The 15329-nt window shown below is 52.0% G+C and overlaps 1 protein-coding gene across 1 annotated transcript in view; it reads right to left on the reverse strand.

Moving 5' to 3' along the window:
* Positions 1-15329, reverse strand: part of GRID2IP (glutamate receptor, ionotropic, delta 2 (Grid2) interacting protein) — a 42695-nt gene that overhangs the window by 4361 nt on the left and 23005 nt on the right. Inside the window, exons 5-18 of the mRNA XM_006859766.1 lie at positions 12307-12376; positions 11783-11877; positions 11303-11486; positions 9269-9423; positions 7484-7615; positions 7183-7280; positions 6921-7038; positions 6036-6391; positions 5125-5541; positions 2683-2770; positions 1693-1770; positions 1039-1235; positions 667-822; positions 489-575 (exon numbers count right to left, since the gene is read on the reverse strand). Of these exons, the coding sequence (XP_006859828.1) occupies positions 489-575; positions 667-822; positions 1039-1235; positions 1693-1770; positions 2683-2770; positions 5125-5541; positions 6036-6391; positions 6921-7038; positions 7183-7280; positions 7484-7615; positions 9269-9423; positions 11303-11486; positions 11783-11877; positions 12307-12376 (2231 nt within the window). The remainder of the gene's footprint in view (positions 1-488; positions 576-666; positions 823-1038; positions 1236-1692; positions 1771-2682; positions 2771-5124; positions 5542-6035; positions 6392-6920; positions 7039-7182; positions 7281-7483; positions 7616-9268; positions 9424-11302; positions 11487-11782; positions 11878-12306; positions 12377-15329) is intronic.

Genomic DNA, 15329 nt, shown 5'->3' on the forward strand with positions numbered 1-15329 from the left:
TTACAAAAATATTCTTTGACTCTAGATCTTTCTGGAGTAGGCTGGACTGGACTGATGACCATGGTAGTGGCGGTGGAGGCTCCAGGAGAAAAGGCTTTCCGTTTTCTCCTTCTCTTCCTGCCCCTCCATTTTTCCAGATCCTAAAGCATAGCTTAAAGATCCCTGGCAATGCAGTGGTTAAATGTTCTTCGGCAGTTAAGAAAAAGGAGAAATACTATCTGCTCGAATCCACCAGCTGCTACTTGGGAGAAAGGGCACTCTGCTTTCGTAAAGATTTGCAGTATTGGAAATCGTATGGGGCAGCGCTTCTCTGTCCTATAGGGTTATTGTGAGCCAGACCAATATGAATTGATTTGGTTTGGTTTGGTTTAAGGTTTGGCTTGAATAAACCCCTGCCCCACCTATGATGCAAGTTACATCCCAGCCTCCATGGGCCTTATTGGTCATGCTGGTTTCCGGTTAGGTCTCTCTGTGAGATCACTCCTCACCTCTGTCAGGAAGTTGATCTTGAAACCCGTGGTCTTATTGGTCTTTGGCTGGCCATCGTTGAGATAGTTGCCCATGGCTAACACGAACTGTGGAGAGGAAAGTGGGTGGGTGATGCCCAGGTCCTCACATGGCCGCCCACCCCTCCAGGGAGGGTGTCTGGGAGGTCTGAGCCCTGACCTCCAGGATTTTGGCGAGCTTCCGGCTGTTCTTGAGCTCCAGGGAGGCCTGGCGCAGGCATTCCAGGCTGCCGCGGATCTCCTCTGTCTTTTCCTGCAGGGTGGCCTGGAAGTGGAGGCTGCGCAGGCGGGTCTTATATTCGGGGACCGACAACATCTGCAGCGAAGGCAGGGAAAGGAGTCATCTCTCCAGGGCCAGGAGACTCGCTGCCCCACCACAAACCTGAAATCCCTCCAGGGTCATGGCCCTGGGCCCGGAGTTCCCTTCCGAACAAGCAGCACAGAAGCCGGGAGGGGGCGCGCTGATCCCAGCTACCCGGGACCTCAGGGAAACTGACTCCCGGAGACGTGAACGCGAGATTGCTGACTGCACCTGCAGCACAAACTGATCGGGCTCGCTGAGGCGGCCAGGTGCTTCGCGGAAGGCCTGGTAGCGCTGCTCCTCGTCGGCGTCGGGCGCGAAGAGCAGCAGCTGCGCCAGGTGCGCGGGCTCCAGGCGCCGAGACTCCATGCTCATGAGAACCTGGCGCAGCTCCGCGGGACTCAGCTTCAAATGTGCCAGGAGGATGGCTGCGGGGGCGGGGCCGTGTCAGGGGGCGGGGCCTTGGAGGGCGATAAGGAGGGGCTTCGAGATCGACCTAGGGTCCTTTAGGGAGCCTGAGAGTGAGCCAGGAACTGGGCGGGGCCTGCGATGGGCTCCGTAAGGAGTGGGTCGGGGATGGAAAGGGTCTTTCCAGGGACCGAATAAAGGAGAGGCCCTGTGGGGCCAAGGACTTAAGTAGGGGTCTGACAGTGGGAGCGTAGAGGAAAAGACTGGAAGCCAGGTCAGAACAGGAGGGGAGAGGGGCTTAAGGCACAAAGGGTTGGAGCCAAGGCGACACCTGTGCCCATGTGGGGTCTGACTGGCTGTGGGAACGGGAGGGAAGCCTTTGCCCACAAGTGGCAGGTGTTAGTTCCCCATGGCTTGATGCCAGGCTCTGTGGCTGCCTTGCATCCCTAACCAACCCCAGGACTCCCTGGCCCTCACAGGTGTTGTAGGCCTTCTTGTGGGACAGGATTTCCACCACCTCCTTCTTCCTGAAGGGCTCGGGTCCCGGCACCGGTTCTGGAAAAGACACTAGCGGGTAGAGGGAGGGAGGCTGGAAGGTGGGGAGGAGGAATTGGGGAGAGTAGTAAGGCCACAGCCTGGCCCCTGGAGGCGGCTGGAGGCACTGCCAAAGGTCAGACCCACCCCCTACTCCACCACGCAGGGACCAAATCCAGATGTCTACACTCCCCTCATTCCTCAGTTTCCCATTGGTGGATTCCCAGGTCTAGTCAAACACTTGGCTTGCGTGCCATGCATGCCCCCCACTTCCACCTTCTCAAATGCCCTGTCTCCCCTAAATCCTTGGGATGAACTGGCAAAGCCACAGAGCCAACCACCTCTCAACTGTTCAAATGCTTCCTGATTGGACACGGGCCTTCTTCCTCCACCTCCCATCAGCCACACAAAGTATCCCTGGCTGCTTGGAGCCCCACCCAACAATTATGAGGAGACATCCAGACCCAGTGAGAAGAGAGACGCCTCCTGTCCACCGTTTTGTGGTGATGTGACTTTGAGCAAATGGCCCAGTCTCTCTGTGCTTTCACAGTACCCATCTTATAGAACTGTCATGGGGATTGATTTAGAAAGGCAAGCAGCTGACATTTGCTATGCATGCTATGAATGCCAGCCATCATTAGTATGATCACGGCTTTGAGATGGGAAAACTGAGACTCCACAAAGTGAAACAGGAGCACAGCAAGAAAATGCATCGGCAACTTGTTATTGAGTCATTTCCGACTCATAGTGACCCCACGTACAACAGAACAAAATACTGCTCTGTCCTGCGCCATCCTCACAGTTATGTTTGAGCCCAGTGTTGTGGCCACTGAGTCCATCCATCTCATGGGGGGTGGTTTCCTAGTGTCAATGCTAAACCTCAGAAGGCGTCCTGGTATCCAGGGTCCCCCCCAGCACCATCAGGCCACTCACTGGCAGGTTTCTGGGTGCCAAAGTGTAGTTCTAAGTCGAGGTATTTCACCATGTCGCTCAGCTTATCATAGTCAGAGTCTTCCCCGAGCTTCAAGAGAGGAAGGGAGATTAATAGCAAGAAGCAACAGTGGTGGCTGGACTGCCGTTCCCCACCCCACCCACTCGTTAAGGGCTGCCCTGGGTGTTCCCAGAGGACGCACTCTCATCAGGCCCTGGGATGAAGCCGGGGATAGGAGGAGACTTCAGGAGAAGCTAGTCATCCACAACTCAGTCTCCCTTTGTGGTCCACAATACATACACATGTGGAACACTATCCAGGCAGAAGCCAGGAGCAGAAGAAAGTGTGGCTGGAAAGAGGCTGAAGTCAACCAAGAGGGCTTGAGGAAGGGGCCGCAGGATCTGGCCCTGTTTTGAGGTCTCCTTTGTAGGAAATTAATTCAGTAGAGCTGCCCTGGCAGAACGAGCTGGTGCTAGGAGACCAAAGCAGAGAAAGCCTCGGGGGCTGGAAGCTGAACAGGTGGTTTTCATTAATGATTTGGATAAGAAGTTACAATCTGGAATGACCATTGGGGACTGGTATGGAGGTCTTGCCAAGGGGGAGATCCAAAGGGAGAATAAAGAATCATTGAAACCAAGCCTCAGAACACGGCTGCAAGGCAGGGCTGTCTAGCGTGGATTTGGACTTGGCAAGATACATAAACCCTGTATCCACTGTCAGTAACTACAAGGTTCAAAGACAGCCTATCTGAGATTGAGAGATGTAAGATCACCAGGGGAGACCTGGTAGATCCCTGTTTGTGGCCTACTGAGCATCTTTAACAAGAAGATGGAATGGTTCCCAGGAGATGTGGACTGATGACAACTTGCTGGGAGGGATGGAGCCAGACCCAGGAACCAGGAGCTGGCAACCAGAAGAAATGTAGTGTGGCTGCATGTAAAGGTAAACTTTGGTTCCAAGAAGATAAGAGCACTGTGGCTGAGGACGATAGTGGGTATGAATACTGGGATGGGGAAGCTCTGAAGCTAGAGAGATCCCAGGTCATATTAAAAGGAGTATGGTGTCCAGATCAAAGAAGGTGAAAAAACTGTTTTCTCTTTTGCATTGGTCAAGCCTCAATGGGGGACACAGTCAAGTTCCATTTGGGGTTTGTCCTTTGGCAAGATTTTGGACACTGGACTTTGGCACTGGAAACCATGTGTGGGGAACATTTTTCCACCAAGATGTATAGAATTATTCATGGACCAAACAAAATTATCAACTTAAAAATTAGCCTGCTATATTTGGTCAAACATTGAATGAACTCACCCCTAATGTGACGGCTGAACTGTGGTTGCCTTGGTAGGGCCAGACCAAATGATTTTGTGGGCCTTAGGAGTTCTGGTGTGGCGCTGTGGGTTAATGAGCCAGACTGTAATGCCGTTTGAACTGCACGGTTGGCAGTTCAAGCTCACCAGCTGCTCCTTGGAAACCCTATACAGGGTCGCTATGAGTTGGAACCGACTCGATGGCACTTAACAACAACATATGGCCTGTGGAGTGTTGGTGTGGCACTGTGGGTTAATGCACTGGACCGCAAGGTCGGTTTGAACTGCAAGGTCAGTGGTTTTAACTCACCAGCTGCTCTTTGGAAACCCTATACAGGGTGGCTATGAGCCGGAACTGACCTGATGACCCTTAACAACAATATAATATATGGCCTGTGGGGACTTCCCCACCCCTGCTCTAGAGGAATGATCTAAACAACAGGAATGAATGAGGTGGTGGTAGAATCTTGTGCATCTGACAGGCTGGTCTGTGGATTAGGGAGTACTGTTGCTGTGTGTGGTTTCAAGATCCAGGGCAGAAAGAGGGCATGGGAATCATGGGGAGAAAAACTTTCAGATCAATACAGGAAAGGATGGTTGTAACTTTCCAGAGAAGGATGGGCTTTCTTGATAGGTTGTGAGTTCCCCATCACTCAGAGCATTCGAGTACATATTGGTAATACTGTTTGAGGGTGGAAGATGGAGTGGGGTGTTTAGACCTACTGCCCTTGAAGAATCCTAGTCTTGGCTCCTGTGAATGAACCACTCATGGTAAAAGACTGGACAGTTGCAGACCCACAATTTTCTAACCAGATGTTCTTCTCTTGGCTCTAAGTTCTGACAGGAACTGACTAGGCCTCAAGATAGATAAACTTCAAGGGTGAGTGGAGGGGCACTTCTAGGTGTCCCCAGTGTGTCTTTAGCTCAGGGACACAGATTGGGTTTAGCAATTCACAGCCAAAGGCAGGTTGGCTGCAATGCCTGGGGCAGCCACTGAAAGTTTAACAGAGGAGCCCATGGGCCAGAGGATATCAGGATTGATGCAGGATGAGGCCTGGAGGATAGCTCTTGTTTTTAACACAGCTGCCTGGGTCACAATACACACATGGGACACTATCTGGGGACTCAGTCACCTACCTGACCCCAGATGGTGCCTTCCGAGTTCTCCACCTGCTCCCACCGCAGGCGCTTGACGCTCATGTGGCTGGTCTCACTGCGGCGGTGGCCCAGGCCTCGGGTCAGCAGCGGGGGTGCACAAGGCACCGGTGGGGGCAGGGGCGGTGGGGGTGGTGGAGGGACTTGATGGCTCAGTTGGGTGAGGGGCTTGGCCAGTGCCTGAGCAGAGCCCCGGGGACCATCAGAAGTTCGGGAACTGGGCTTGGGGTCGTGGAAGGGCAGGGGTGGCGGGGGCGGAGGGCTGAGTGGGGGCGGAGGGATGTGGTCAGAGATGGAGGAATATGTTAAGGAGCTGCCCTCCTCGCTGCTGCTGACACATTCACTGGCACTGCTGTGCTCGTTGGTGATGAAGCTGCCCTGGTCTTCGTGAAAGCTCATCTGGGGTGGGGGAAAGCAAGGCCAGGGTGGATGAGACAGGGCCCAGATAGAGACCAACGCTTGTGTGTGTGTCATGGGGTAGCCTGGGGCAGGGGTAGCTTGGCCTGAGAGTAAAGATAGGCTATCTGGTGGGTTAGACTAAGACTGGGTCTGAAACAACCTGAGAGAACACAGGCTAGCCTGAGATCAAGGAAGGGGTACCCTGAGACAGGGTGTATGGGGTAGCCTGGATAGGAAAGGGCAGAAGACATGGTGGCTTTGTCTGAGCAAATGTAAGGCAACCTGGAACAAGGGACAAAGAGTTGGGTAACCTAAGGCAGAGTCTATGGCTTAGCCTTGGGCAAAGGTTGAGATCATGCCAGTAAAGGGGGCTAGGCTGGGACAGGTGATGTGGTCCAAGGAATGGGGTGGCTAAGATAGATTATAGGTCAGACTGGGGCTGCTCTTGGAGGACCCACACCATGCCTCACTCCCCGCCTAGCCTGCACGCCCACCTCCTCATAGTCGTTCTCCGGGCTCAGGAAGTCATCCAGGGTGGTGACCCGGGGACCCAGCTGCTGGCTCAGAGCATCCAGGAAGCGGTCTGTGTCTGGACTCCTCACCGGCCGCGAGAAGGCGAAGAGCTTCCTGCGGCTGGGCAGGCGGGCAGGGTCTGGGCTAGGGGGGCTGTCAGGGTGGGTGGGCCCAGGGCCTGACTGTGGGGAGGGCGCCCTGCTGCTGTCCAGACTGGCGTAGGGGTGGGACTCGGAGCTGCTGGGGGAGGCCGGGCCCCCTGAGCACAGTGGGTAGTAGCAGGGGGAAGGCAGCAGCCGCTCGCTGGACCATGAGACGCTGGACACGGTCCTGGGTCCTGGAGTGGGGGACTGAGCGTGAGGACTCTTTTCAGCCAGTACCTGGACTCTGGGGGAGGCAGGATAGGAGGGGCCCAAGGCAGCTGGCTTGGTGTGCTGGGCACCCCCTTCCCTCACTGAGCACATGCAGGAAGGTCCTAGGCCACTGTGCCTCATCTTCCTGGATGTGGCAAGGGGCAGGGAACACCTGTCACCTGGCTCAGGCCTCCCACCCACTGAAGGGGGTGAGGGGCCAACCCCAGACCCCAGACCAAGAACAATGAGGCACCTCCCACATCCTAGAAACCCTGGCCTCATGTAACCCTGTGGTCTCATAGGAGCCTCTCCCAGGCTCCTTCCGCCCCCATCCATCTTGCCAGCAACCAACATTTTCCTAGCTGTGCTGTTCACAAAGCGACACACCCACCACACACGAACTTGGGGGTCTTCTCTGGGGGCAGGAGGATCACAGGACATGGAAGGGCATGAAGGCTTCTGAGGTCAAGGGACAGAGTGGTTGCTGGTCCTTGGAGTAGGGATGGAGCCTACCTGCGGTGCCTGTTGAACTGGACACTGGTGGGGAGGCCCGGGACTTGGACATGGTCCCTCTCTTCCCTTTGAAGCTACTGTTCAGTCGGGATTCGAGTTCTGCGTAGACTGCGGACATCTGTGGAAGGTGGTGATGAGTCTAGTTCAGGCCTGGGTGGTCTGTAGGGCTAGGTTCTTCCCAGATTGGAGCAGATCTCCAGGGAAGGTCTCTGGACTGTACCTCCAGTGGTCCCACCAGGAAGACATAGAGAAGGGGTCTCACCATCTTGGGGTTTGGGGTCTCAGGGAGGGACGTGCCGTCTCCTGCCTGGCGCTCGCCTGGAACCAGAGGAAGAGGCATCTCAGGGCAGTCTATGGGACCTGCTGGAATCAAAGGGGAGGAGGGTGGCAGGTTTGTCACTGGTGTTTAGTCCCACTCCTGACTCAAAAGTCTGGCTCCTCACAGCCCTGGGGGCCACCCCTGACCCCTGAGATTCCGCGTTTCACCAAGCACACTTTACAGGTGAGAAAAGAGTCTCATCCAAGGCCTCCCGCCCCGCTCCTGCCTTCTGTCCAGTTCTTACTGCAACCCAGGCTGGTGTCCAGCCCTGGGGCTCGGAGGCTGCGGCGACACATGGAGGCAGCCCTCAGGGAGCTGCGAGGCTGTGGCTCAGGTGTTGGCTCCGGCTCAGGCTCTGACTCCGGCTCGGGTTCTACTGGAGTATATACAGGGAAATCAATTCCCCTATTCTCTCAATAGACAAGCAGCTTCAAACACAGGAGGATGATGGGAGAAACTGCTGCCTACCTCTGTGAGAGCCCTGGGACAAGAAACCAGCAGCAGAAACAGGAGGGACACTCCAGTGGAGCTGGCCCAAGGAACAAGGCCTGAATGGGGTAACTACAACCCACCCAACAAGGCCTCTCCCAGGACAAGAGGCTAGGGCCCTCAGGCCTCCAGGGTCTCGACATCCCATGCTTGGTTCAGGCCTATACTGCTGCCCATAGGGTCTTGTGGGGTGAAATGAAAGTTCCCAGATTTCTGCTATGCAGCCTGGGACCTGAGCTACTTACTAAAACCTTTGGCCTTCCCTAGCAAATTGTGAATCCCAGGAATGAGGGCAGTGGGCACACACGGGCCTGCACATAGTAGGTCTACAGGGTTTGACATAACAGGCACAGAGCACCTACAACAGGGTCAAAACCTTGTCATAACAAAGAAAACCCCGTTTCCTAAAGGAGTACATGTGCACATGTGAGAATTAGGATTTACAACACATATTCCTGGGAAACACGATCCCTCCAAAATTCATGTCCTTCCCCCATACAGAACACATCATCTCCAAAGTCTTATCCCATTCCATCATCAACCCTAAATCCCAAATCTCATCCTCTAGATCATCAAAATCAAATATGACTTTGGTGTGCTATAAGAGCCGAAGAGCTGGATGGTGTCCAGCTATCATGACTGAACATTTTGGTCAAAGATTCTATCGGTAAATCCTGACCAAAAGGTGTGGGTGATGCAGAACAGAATATAAAATTCTCATGGATTCTAAATTTACTGGAGTCATGGAGACTGAATGCACCTGTGAAACTATTGCCCTGAAATAATTTTTAAATCTTAAACCAAAAATATTCCCCTAAGCCTACTGAAAACCAAACAATCATTTAGTTTAACTAACGATGTCTGCCTTGAGCGTTGTTATGCTCTCCTAAGATTTGTCTATTTGGGATGAGATTGACAGACTGGAAAGCTTAGATAGGAACATAGGAGGCAATGAGTTTGTGTTAATGGGAGAGGAACAATTCAACTAGCAGAATAGAATCAATGTCACTGAATTGTACATGTAAAAAAGGCTGGATTGGTGAATGTTCTGTGTATTTCTAAAAGTAGCAAAAAGCAAGATTCTAGGTTCAGTATACTGTGGTCTCACATGGCCTGAAATAGAAAATGCCTAGTTTGTGGGCACCTACTAGGTTCACTATCTCAAGGGTATGGTGCGCTGCTGGCTGAACTCTGTGTTACCAGGTGGTTAGCAGTGGACAGCCTCGAGAACTGAGATTCTTGCGTGTGCTTTTGGACCACAGGTGGCCTGCCTGTGTGCTGGTTTCTGTCGTAGCATAGCCAATGGTTGCGATGGGGACTGCGATCACACCCATTTTGTGGGTGAGAACACCCAGACCCCAGAAAGTGAGGGGGTGACAGTCAAAGGTTATGTTGCCTAAAAGTCAGGTCCATGTGTTGTGATGTGTGTCAAGGGAATTCAAAATGTACATGGGAAAAACGAATCAAAACATCATGGAGCTTTCCCAGGAACGATCCGAAGCCCCACATATCTGCATGGCATGCAGGCATCACTGGTCACCTGTCATGGCCGTGTATCCCAGGAAGCATGCAATCTTCTCCTGGCACAGCTCCTGCTCCTCATACGTCAGCAGCTGGTAGATGAACTGCCAGAGGACCTGCTTGGCAGGTGTGTCCAGTACAGGGTAGACATCAACAATGAGGGTATCGATGTTCCTGGGTGAGGGAGGTACCAGAGCAGGTGGATCATCACTCAGGGGCTCAACGGAAGGGGAGGATGGGGGTGGACAAAGGGACATATCCCGGCCATGGAATCCGGGTTCCTGCTCCCCTCTCCACCCCATACAGGACAGAGATATAGACAGGTGTGCAGCTCTGAGGACAGGCTGCCTGGATTCAAACCTCAGCTCCGCCACTTACCAGCTAAGTGACCTTTCTCAAGTTACTTAACTTCTCGGTGCCTCAGTTCCTTATCTGTAAAATGGGGATAAAAATGGCACCTACAGATCGGGCAGTGTTTCATTCTGCTGTGCATAAGGTCGCTATGAGTCGGTACCGACAACAACAACAACCACACAGAGTTGTGAAGCTAAACTGGATAAAGACTATTGGGAAAACTGACTGACTATATCAAGGACAGAGTCTTGGTGTGGCACTATAGAATAAGCACTGGGCTGCTAACTGCAAAGTGGGCAGTTCAAACCTACTAGCTGCGCCTCGGAAACAGGGTCGCTGTGAGTAGGAACCAACTTGACAGGACTTAACAAAAGTATCAAGGATACCATTTGTGGGGGTGGAAATGGTGAACACACTCAGCTGCACACTAAAAGGTTGCAGGCTTGAGTCCACCCAGAGGTGCTTCAGAAGAAAGGCCTGGTAATCCACTTCTGAAACTTCAATCACTGAAAACTCTATCTAGCACAGCTCTGCTCTGACATGCAGGGGGAGGAGGGGGTTGTCACACTGAGTCAGAGTTGTTTCAGTGGCAACTGGTTCCTGAATACGAAGGATGAGTAAGCTATGGACAGTCAGCAAGTCTGGCCCACTGTCTTGTCAATAAAGTTTTATTGGCACACAGTCATGCCAGCTGCTTATATTCATATATAGAGTCATGTCAGACACTGAGCAGCTGACTCTACAGAAAGAGTGCTGACTTGTGCAGCATCTAACCCACTACTGTCAGGCCGATTCTGACTCACAGCAAGCCCATAAAACAGAACAGAACCGCCTCATAGGGCTTCCAAGACTGCATCTTTACAGAAGCCAACCATCACATCTTTCTCCCAAGGAGCAGCTGATGGATTAGAACCACCAAACTCACAGTTAGCAGCTGAGCACTTAACCACTGTGCCACCAGGGCTCCTCAACTCCTGTATTACATGGAAATAGACAGGGTCCTTACATCATAACACACATCAAGACAAACTTCAGGTGAATAGAAGACCAAAATGGGTGAAAAAAATAAACTTCTAAAGTTAATTAGAGAAAAATACCTTTGGTTCCAGGGGCAGGGAAAGACTTCTTTCCCAAAATTTCAAAACACAAAACCATACGGTTCAAAATATGGAAAATTTGATTATACAAAAGTAAGGGTATCTGTTCAAAGAAGCCCAATTTAGACAAATTAATGTAACAGAAGTTGTAACGGAAGTTACTGTGTGCCATCGAGTCAATTCCAATTCAGTGCCACCCTACAAGGCAAAGCAGAACTGTTCATCTTTATGGAAGCCAACTGCCTCATCTTTCTCCCAAGGATCAACTAGTGGGTTTGAACCACTGACCTTTTGGTTTGCAGCCAAGTGCTTAACCCACTGTACCACAAAGGATCCTATACTCATAGCGCCCCTATAAACAGAAGTATAGTATCTAAAATCAACAAAGAATTAACAAGTCACTGTTTCATATTACACAGGAGGTTGCAGCACTTGTCCAGAGTCACCTGGCTAGGAAGTGTCAGAGTTAGGATTTGTTCTCAGGTAGCCCTTGACACCAGCTGCCACATTCTTAGACCACACCCCAGGAGAAAGGGGTCAAGGAGGGTTAGACAGGGATCCCTGGTGGAGGCTGGGGCCCATCCACTTGCTAGTCTGGCCACCTGTGCTGGAAGAAACTCTCGAGGGCCCGGCAGACCCCATAGCGCTCAGGGGGTGTAAGCAGGTGTTCCAGCTGCTGGCTGAAGGTCCTCCCCTGGACACGGATGCTGGACGGCAGGATCTCTGCCACCCACTGCAGCGATGTAAGTGCTGATGAAGGGCTGGGGGAGTCCAGTGAGTCGGAGTCTGCAGGGAGCACAGGTTGGGGAAGTATAGGTGGTCCATGGCTCCCAGGTATGGTTTCCCTGGGGCTGGCAAGAGGCCCTCTGGTGGTGGGCTGTGCTCTGGGAGGCACCCTCTTCTGCCTAGGGCTTTCCTTCCAGCCCCAGGCAGAGTTCTGGGAGCCCTAAGAAGGGAAATGAAGGGGTAGAGGAGAACAGCGCCCTCTGCAGACACCAGGTGCTCTGTGCATGCACCCACCCCACCCCTTGGGGCTCTGCTTGTCTCTGTAACAGTCAGCTAGAATTGTGGGGGGGTCTCACCACTGGCAAACGGGACAAGTCCCTCCTCCACCACCAGCGTGGGCATGGCACCACTGCCCTGCAGCATGGACACCACCTTGTCATGAGAGCAGTTCCTGAAGAGCAGAGACGTCCCATCAAGGCCTGCAGGAATAAGCCCTGCCCTCCCCTACCCCCACCCCCCCAGACCACCCTGCCCAGTGGGCAGAGGCCACACAGCAATTCCCTAGCAGGGCCAGGAGAGGCAGCCCAGACCTGGGGCCAGCTCAGCTCACATCCCCCAGGCAAGCCCCTAATGGTCCACCCAACTGTATCCCCAGCCCAGCACATGGACACATGGACCTTAAATGTATTTTCTGGTGGGAAGAATGGACTGAGAGGCCTTGCTCAAGTGGGAGGTGGGTTCAGAGTCCTTGTAAGTAGAGGGACAGTCTTTGGGGACCTCTGGATTAGAGGAGATGGGGATCCTGGTCTGGAGGTCCCAAGAAGCAAGGGGCTTGGAGGATAGCTCTTCACCAAACTTGTAGTCACCAATGGCCTCTGACCTCATGTCTAGTCCGTTGAGGAAGAGTATCCGATCCCCCGACTTGAGGGAAGCATTTTCAGCTGGGCTCCCTGAAGAGGAGAGAGAACGTGGCTGTCAGTTTCCCTTTGGGAGCTGGACACTGAGTTCCTGCTTTATAGGTGAGTGATGGGGGCAGAGGAGAGTCAAATTCAGATCGGTAGACCCCTTCAGTAGTCCGTGCACCTATCTGATCTCCGATGCCCTAAGGAGGAAGGGATCCCTGGGCAGGGATGGGGTCACTCCAGACATGATGGCCACAGTGCTCAGGTCCCCCAACTGCTGCAGAAGAGCAGTGACAAGCAAAGGCTGAAGACAGCGCCATCTCCCTACCTGCAGAAGAGTCCGAGCCCCACACAGCCGTGGCCCCAATCACTGAGTCAATCCTCAGTTAGTTTCTCACCAGGAAAACATGGGACAGCCTAGAGCAGGGCTCATGCTGGGACACGTGTGAACAGCAAATCTTCAGTCTTCACCTGATTGGCTCTGAAGGTAAGACCTACCACCTGGCTACCACCTGGGGTGGAGTGGGGTGACTTTCTGCCTCCTTTATTTGTGTGGTTATCGGCCATCAAGTCAGCCCCCAACTCATGGCCATCCCACACACAATGGAGCAAAATGTTGCCTGATCCTGTGTCGTCTCCATTTCTGGCTGTGGATTGGACCCTTGTGGTCCTTACGGTTTTCATTGTCTGATTTTCAGAAGCAGATTGCCAGGCCTTTCTTCCTAGTTCACCTTAGTTTGGAAGTTCCTGATCACAGCAACACACAAGTGTCCTCTGACAGGCTTTGCGTGAGATGCATTGGCTGATATTAAACTAGGTTCTCCTACATGGAAGGTGAGGATTCGAACCATCACCCTCACACTTTTTTTTTTTTTTTTAATGTTTTATTGTAAACTATGTGATAGTTTACGTGACAGAACATTAGCTTTACATTTATCCTATCAGTCACACCTTCTTTTAATTATTTAAATAGGTTTTCTCTAGTTCTCTGACCATGTTTATAACAAGTGCTTTTACTTATAGTCACTGAATTTGTTTGGACACTAGTCTGGGGGAAGTGAAAGGAGCCCTGGTGGTACAATGCTTAAGCACTCAGCTGCTAACCCAGAGGTTGGGGGTTGGAACCTACCCAGCCACTCGACAGGAGAAAAGCCCTGACCATCTGCTCCTGTCAAGATGACAGCCATGAAGACCTAATGGGACAGTTCTACTTTGTCACATGGGGCCACTCTGAGTTCGAATCAACTCGACAGCACCCAACAACCACAGGTGCTGAAGGGCTCTCTCCTGAAGCTGCCAGGTTTGCGAAGACGAGGCCTTGTCCAGAGAGAAGTGAGAATGATTAGTTAGGGAAGGTGGAATTTTGGGGGTGACAGTGGTGACAGTCTATCTCAGCAGATAGACTGGGGATTAGTCACCAGTGGACCAGAATCAGAGGACTTCGTGTTATGATCTGTGATTTACCAGCACTTCTCTTAGCCTCAGTTTCCCCATCTGTTGAAGCCCCCATGTAAGTTCTCCTTTGATTCTGCCACTGCAGGCCTCACACAACAGACAGCCTAGAGGGTGGGAGTTGAGCAGAAGTTTATCTATGAAAAATAGTGCCTTTGTTATTGTTCTTGTTGTTAAGTCAGTTCGGATTCATAGCAACCTTGTATAGGGTTTTCCAAGGAGCAACTGGTGGGTTTGAACTGCTGACTGTGTAGTTCATAGTTCAGTGCCACATCAGGTGTCCTATGGCAGGCACGAAAGTTGCAACCTGATCCAGACACCTGACCCCTATCGTTTAGAGAACAATAACAATCATCGTATGAGCTGCAACATACCAGTCAAGTTCGCTCACCTTTTACTTCACACATGAAAATCACAACTACGCCTTCCTTGCTTCCATTGAGGAAAAATGGTCTACAATGCGCTCCAATGTCATCTTTTTGTTTTCTTCATTTCTTCTCTTCCTACACCCAGCAGAGGAAGCCTACACAGTCTCCCTTCACCCTTTTGTTGTTGTTGTTGTTGTCAGGTGCCATCGAGTCGGAACCGACTCATAGCGACCCCATGCACAGCAGAACGAAACAATGTTCGATCCTGGGCCAACCTCACTACCGCTGCCACACCTGAGTCCATCAATGATGCCACCTGGCCAATCCATCTCATTGGAGGTCTTCCTCTTCTTCTCTGACCCTCCACCCTACCCAGCATGACATCCTTCTCCAACGACTGTTTCCTCTGGACAATATGTCCAAAGTAGGAGAGACGAAGCTTAGCCATCCTGGCCTCCAAGGAGCACTCTGGCTGCACTTCTTCCAAAACAGATCTATTGGAGGCTCTTAAATACTCAGGTATTCATTTTAATTTGCTGGTGGAGCATTCACAGCTGCCTCGCAGTTCATAGTAACTACTCAATGGTGCCCCCTGCCAGTAGCACTGAGGGCACATGCCACGCCTGCCCTACCTTAGGTACTCCTGGTTTTTAATATGCCATAAGCCAAGTGTCTCTGGTTACATGTTTGGGAGAGATAGGGAGATGGAGGGGAGGTTGGGGTGCAGTTGGACAAACCACATTCCAAAAGGAGAGAAGAGTAGTTTTTTTAGAGGAAGGTCTAGAAGAAAAGGTGCCTTTTGACTGAGCTGTGGGAGCACCACTTAACAAAAACAAAACCAAAAAAATCCCTCACTAACCCCGAGCGGATTCAGATTCACAGTGATCCCATGCACAAGAGTAGAGCTGCCCCACAGGGTTTCCAACATTACAAAGGCAGACCGCCACATCTTTCTCCCATAGAGTGTCTGGTGGATTTCAACAGCAACTTTTCAGTTAGCAGCCAACTACTTAACCACTGTGCTCCCAGGGCTCCTTGTCAACCACTTTAAACCAACACCTCATTGCTGTTGTCTATTCTGACTCATAGCAACCCTGTAACACAAAGTAGAACTGTTCCAACCAGCAACCTCTACAACAGTCGGGGTTCTTTTCAGCTACCTAGCGATGTACAGATGGAGG

Source organism: Chrysochloris asiatica, unplaced genomic scaffold (genome assembly GCF_000296735.1).
Source record: "Chrysochloris asiatica unplaced genomic scaffold, ChrAsi1.0 scaffold00034, whole genome shotgun sequence".
Classification (NCBI taxonomy): Eukaryota; Metazoa; Chordata; class Mammalia; order Afrosoricida; family Chrysochloridae; genus Chrysochloris; species Chrysochloris asiatica.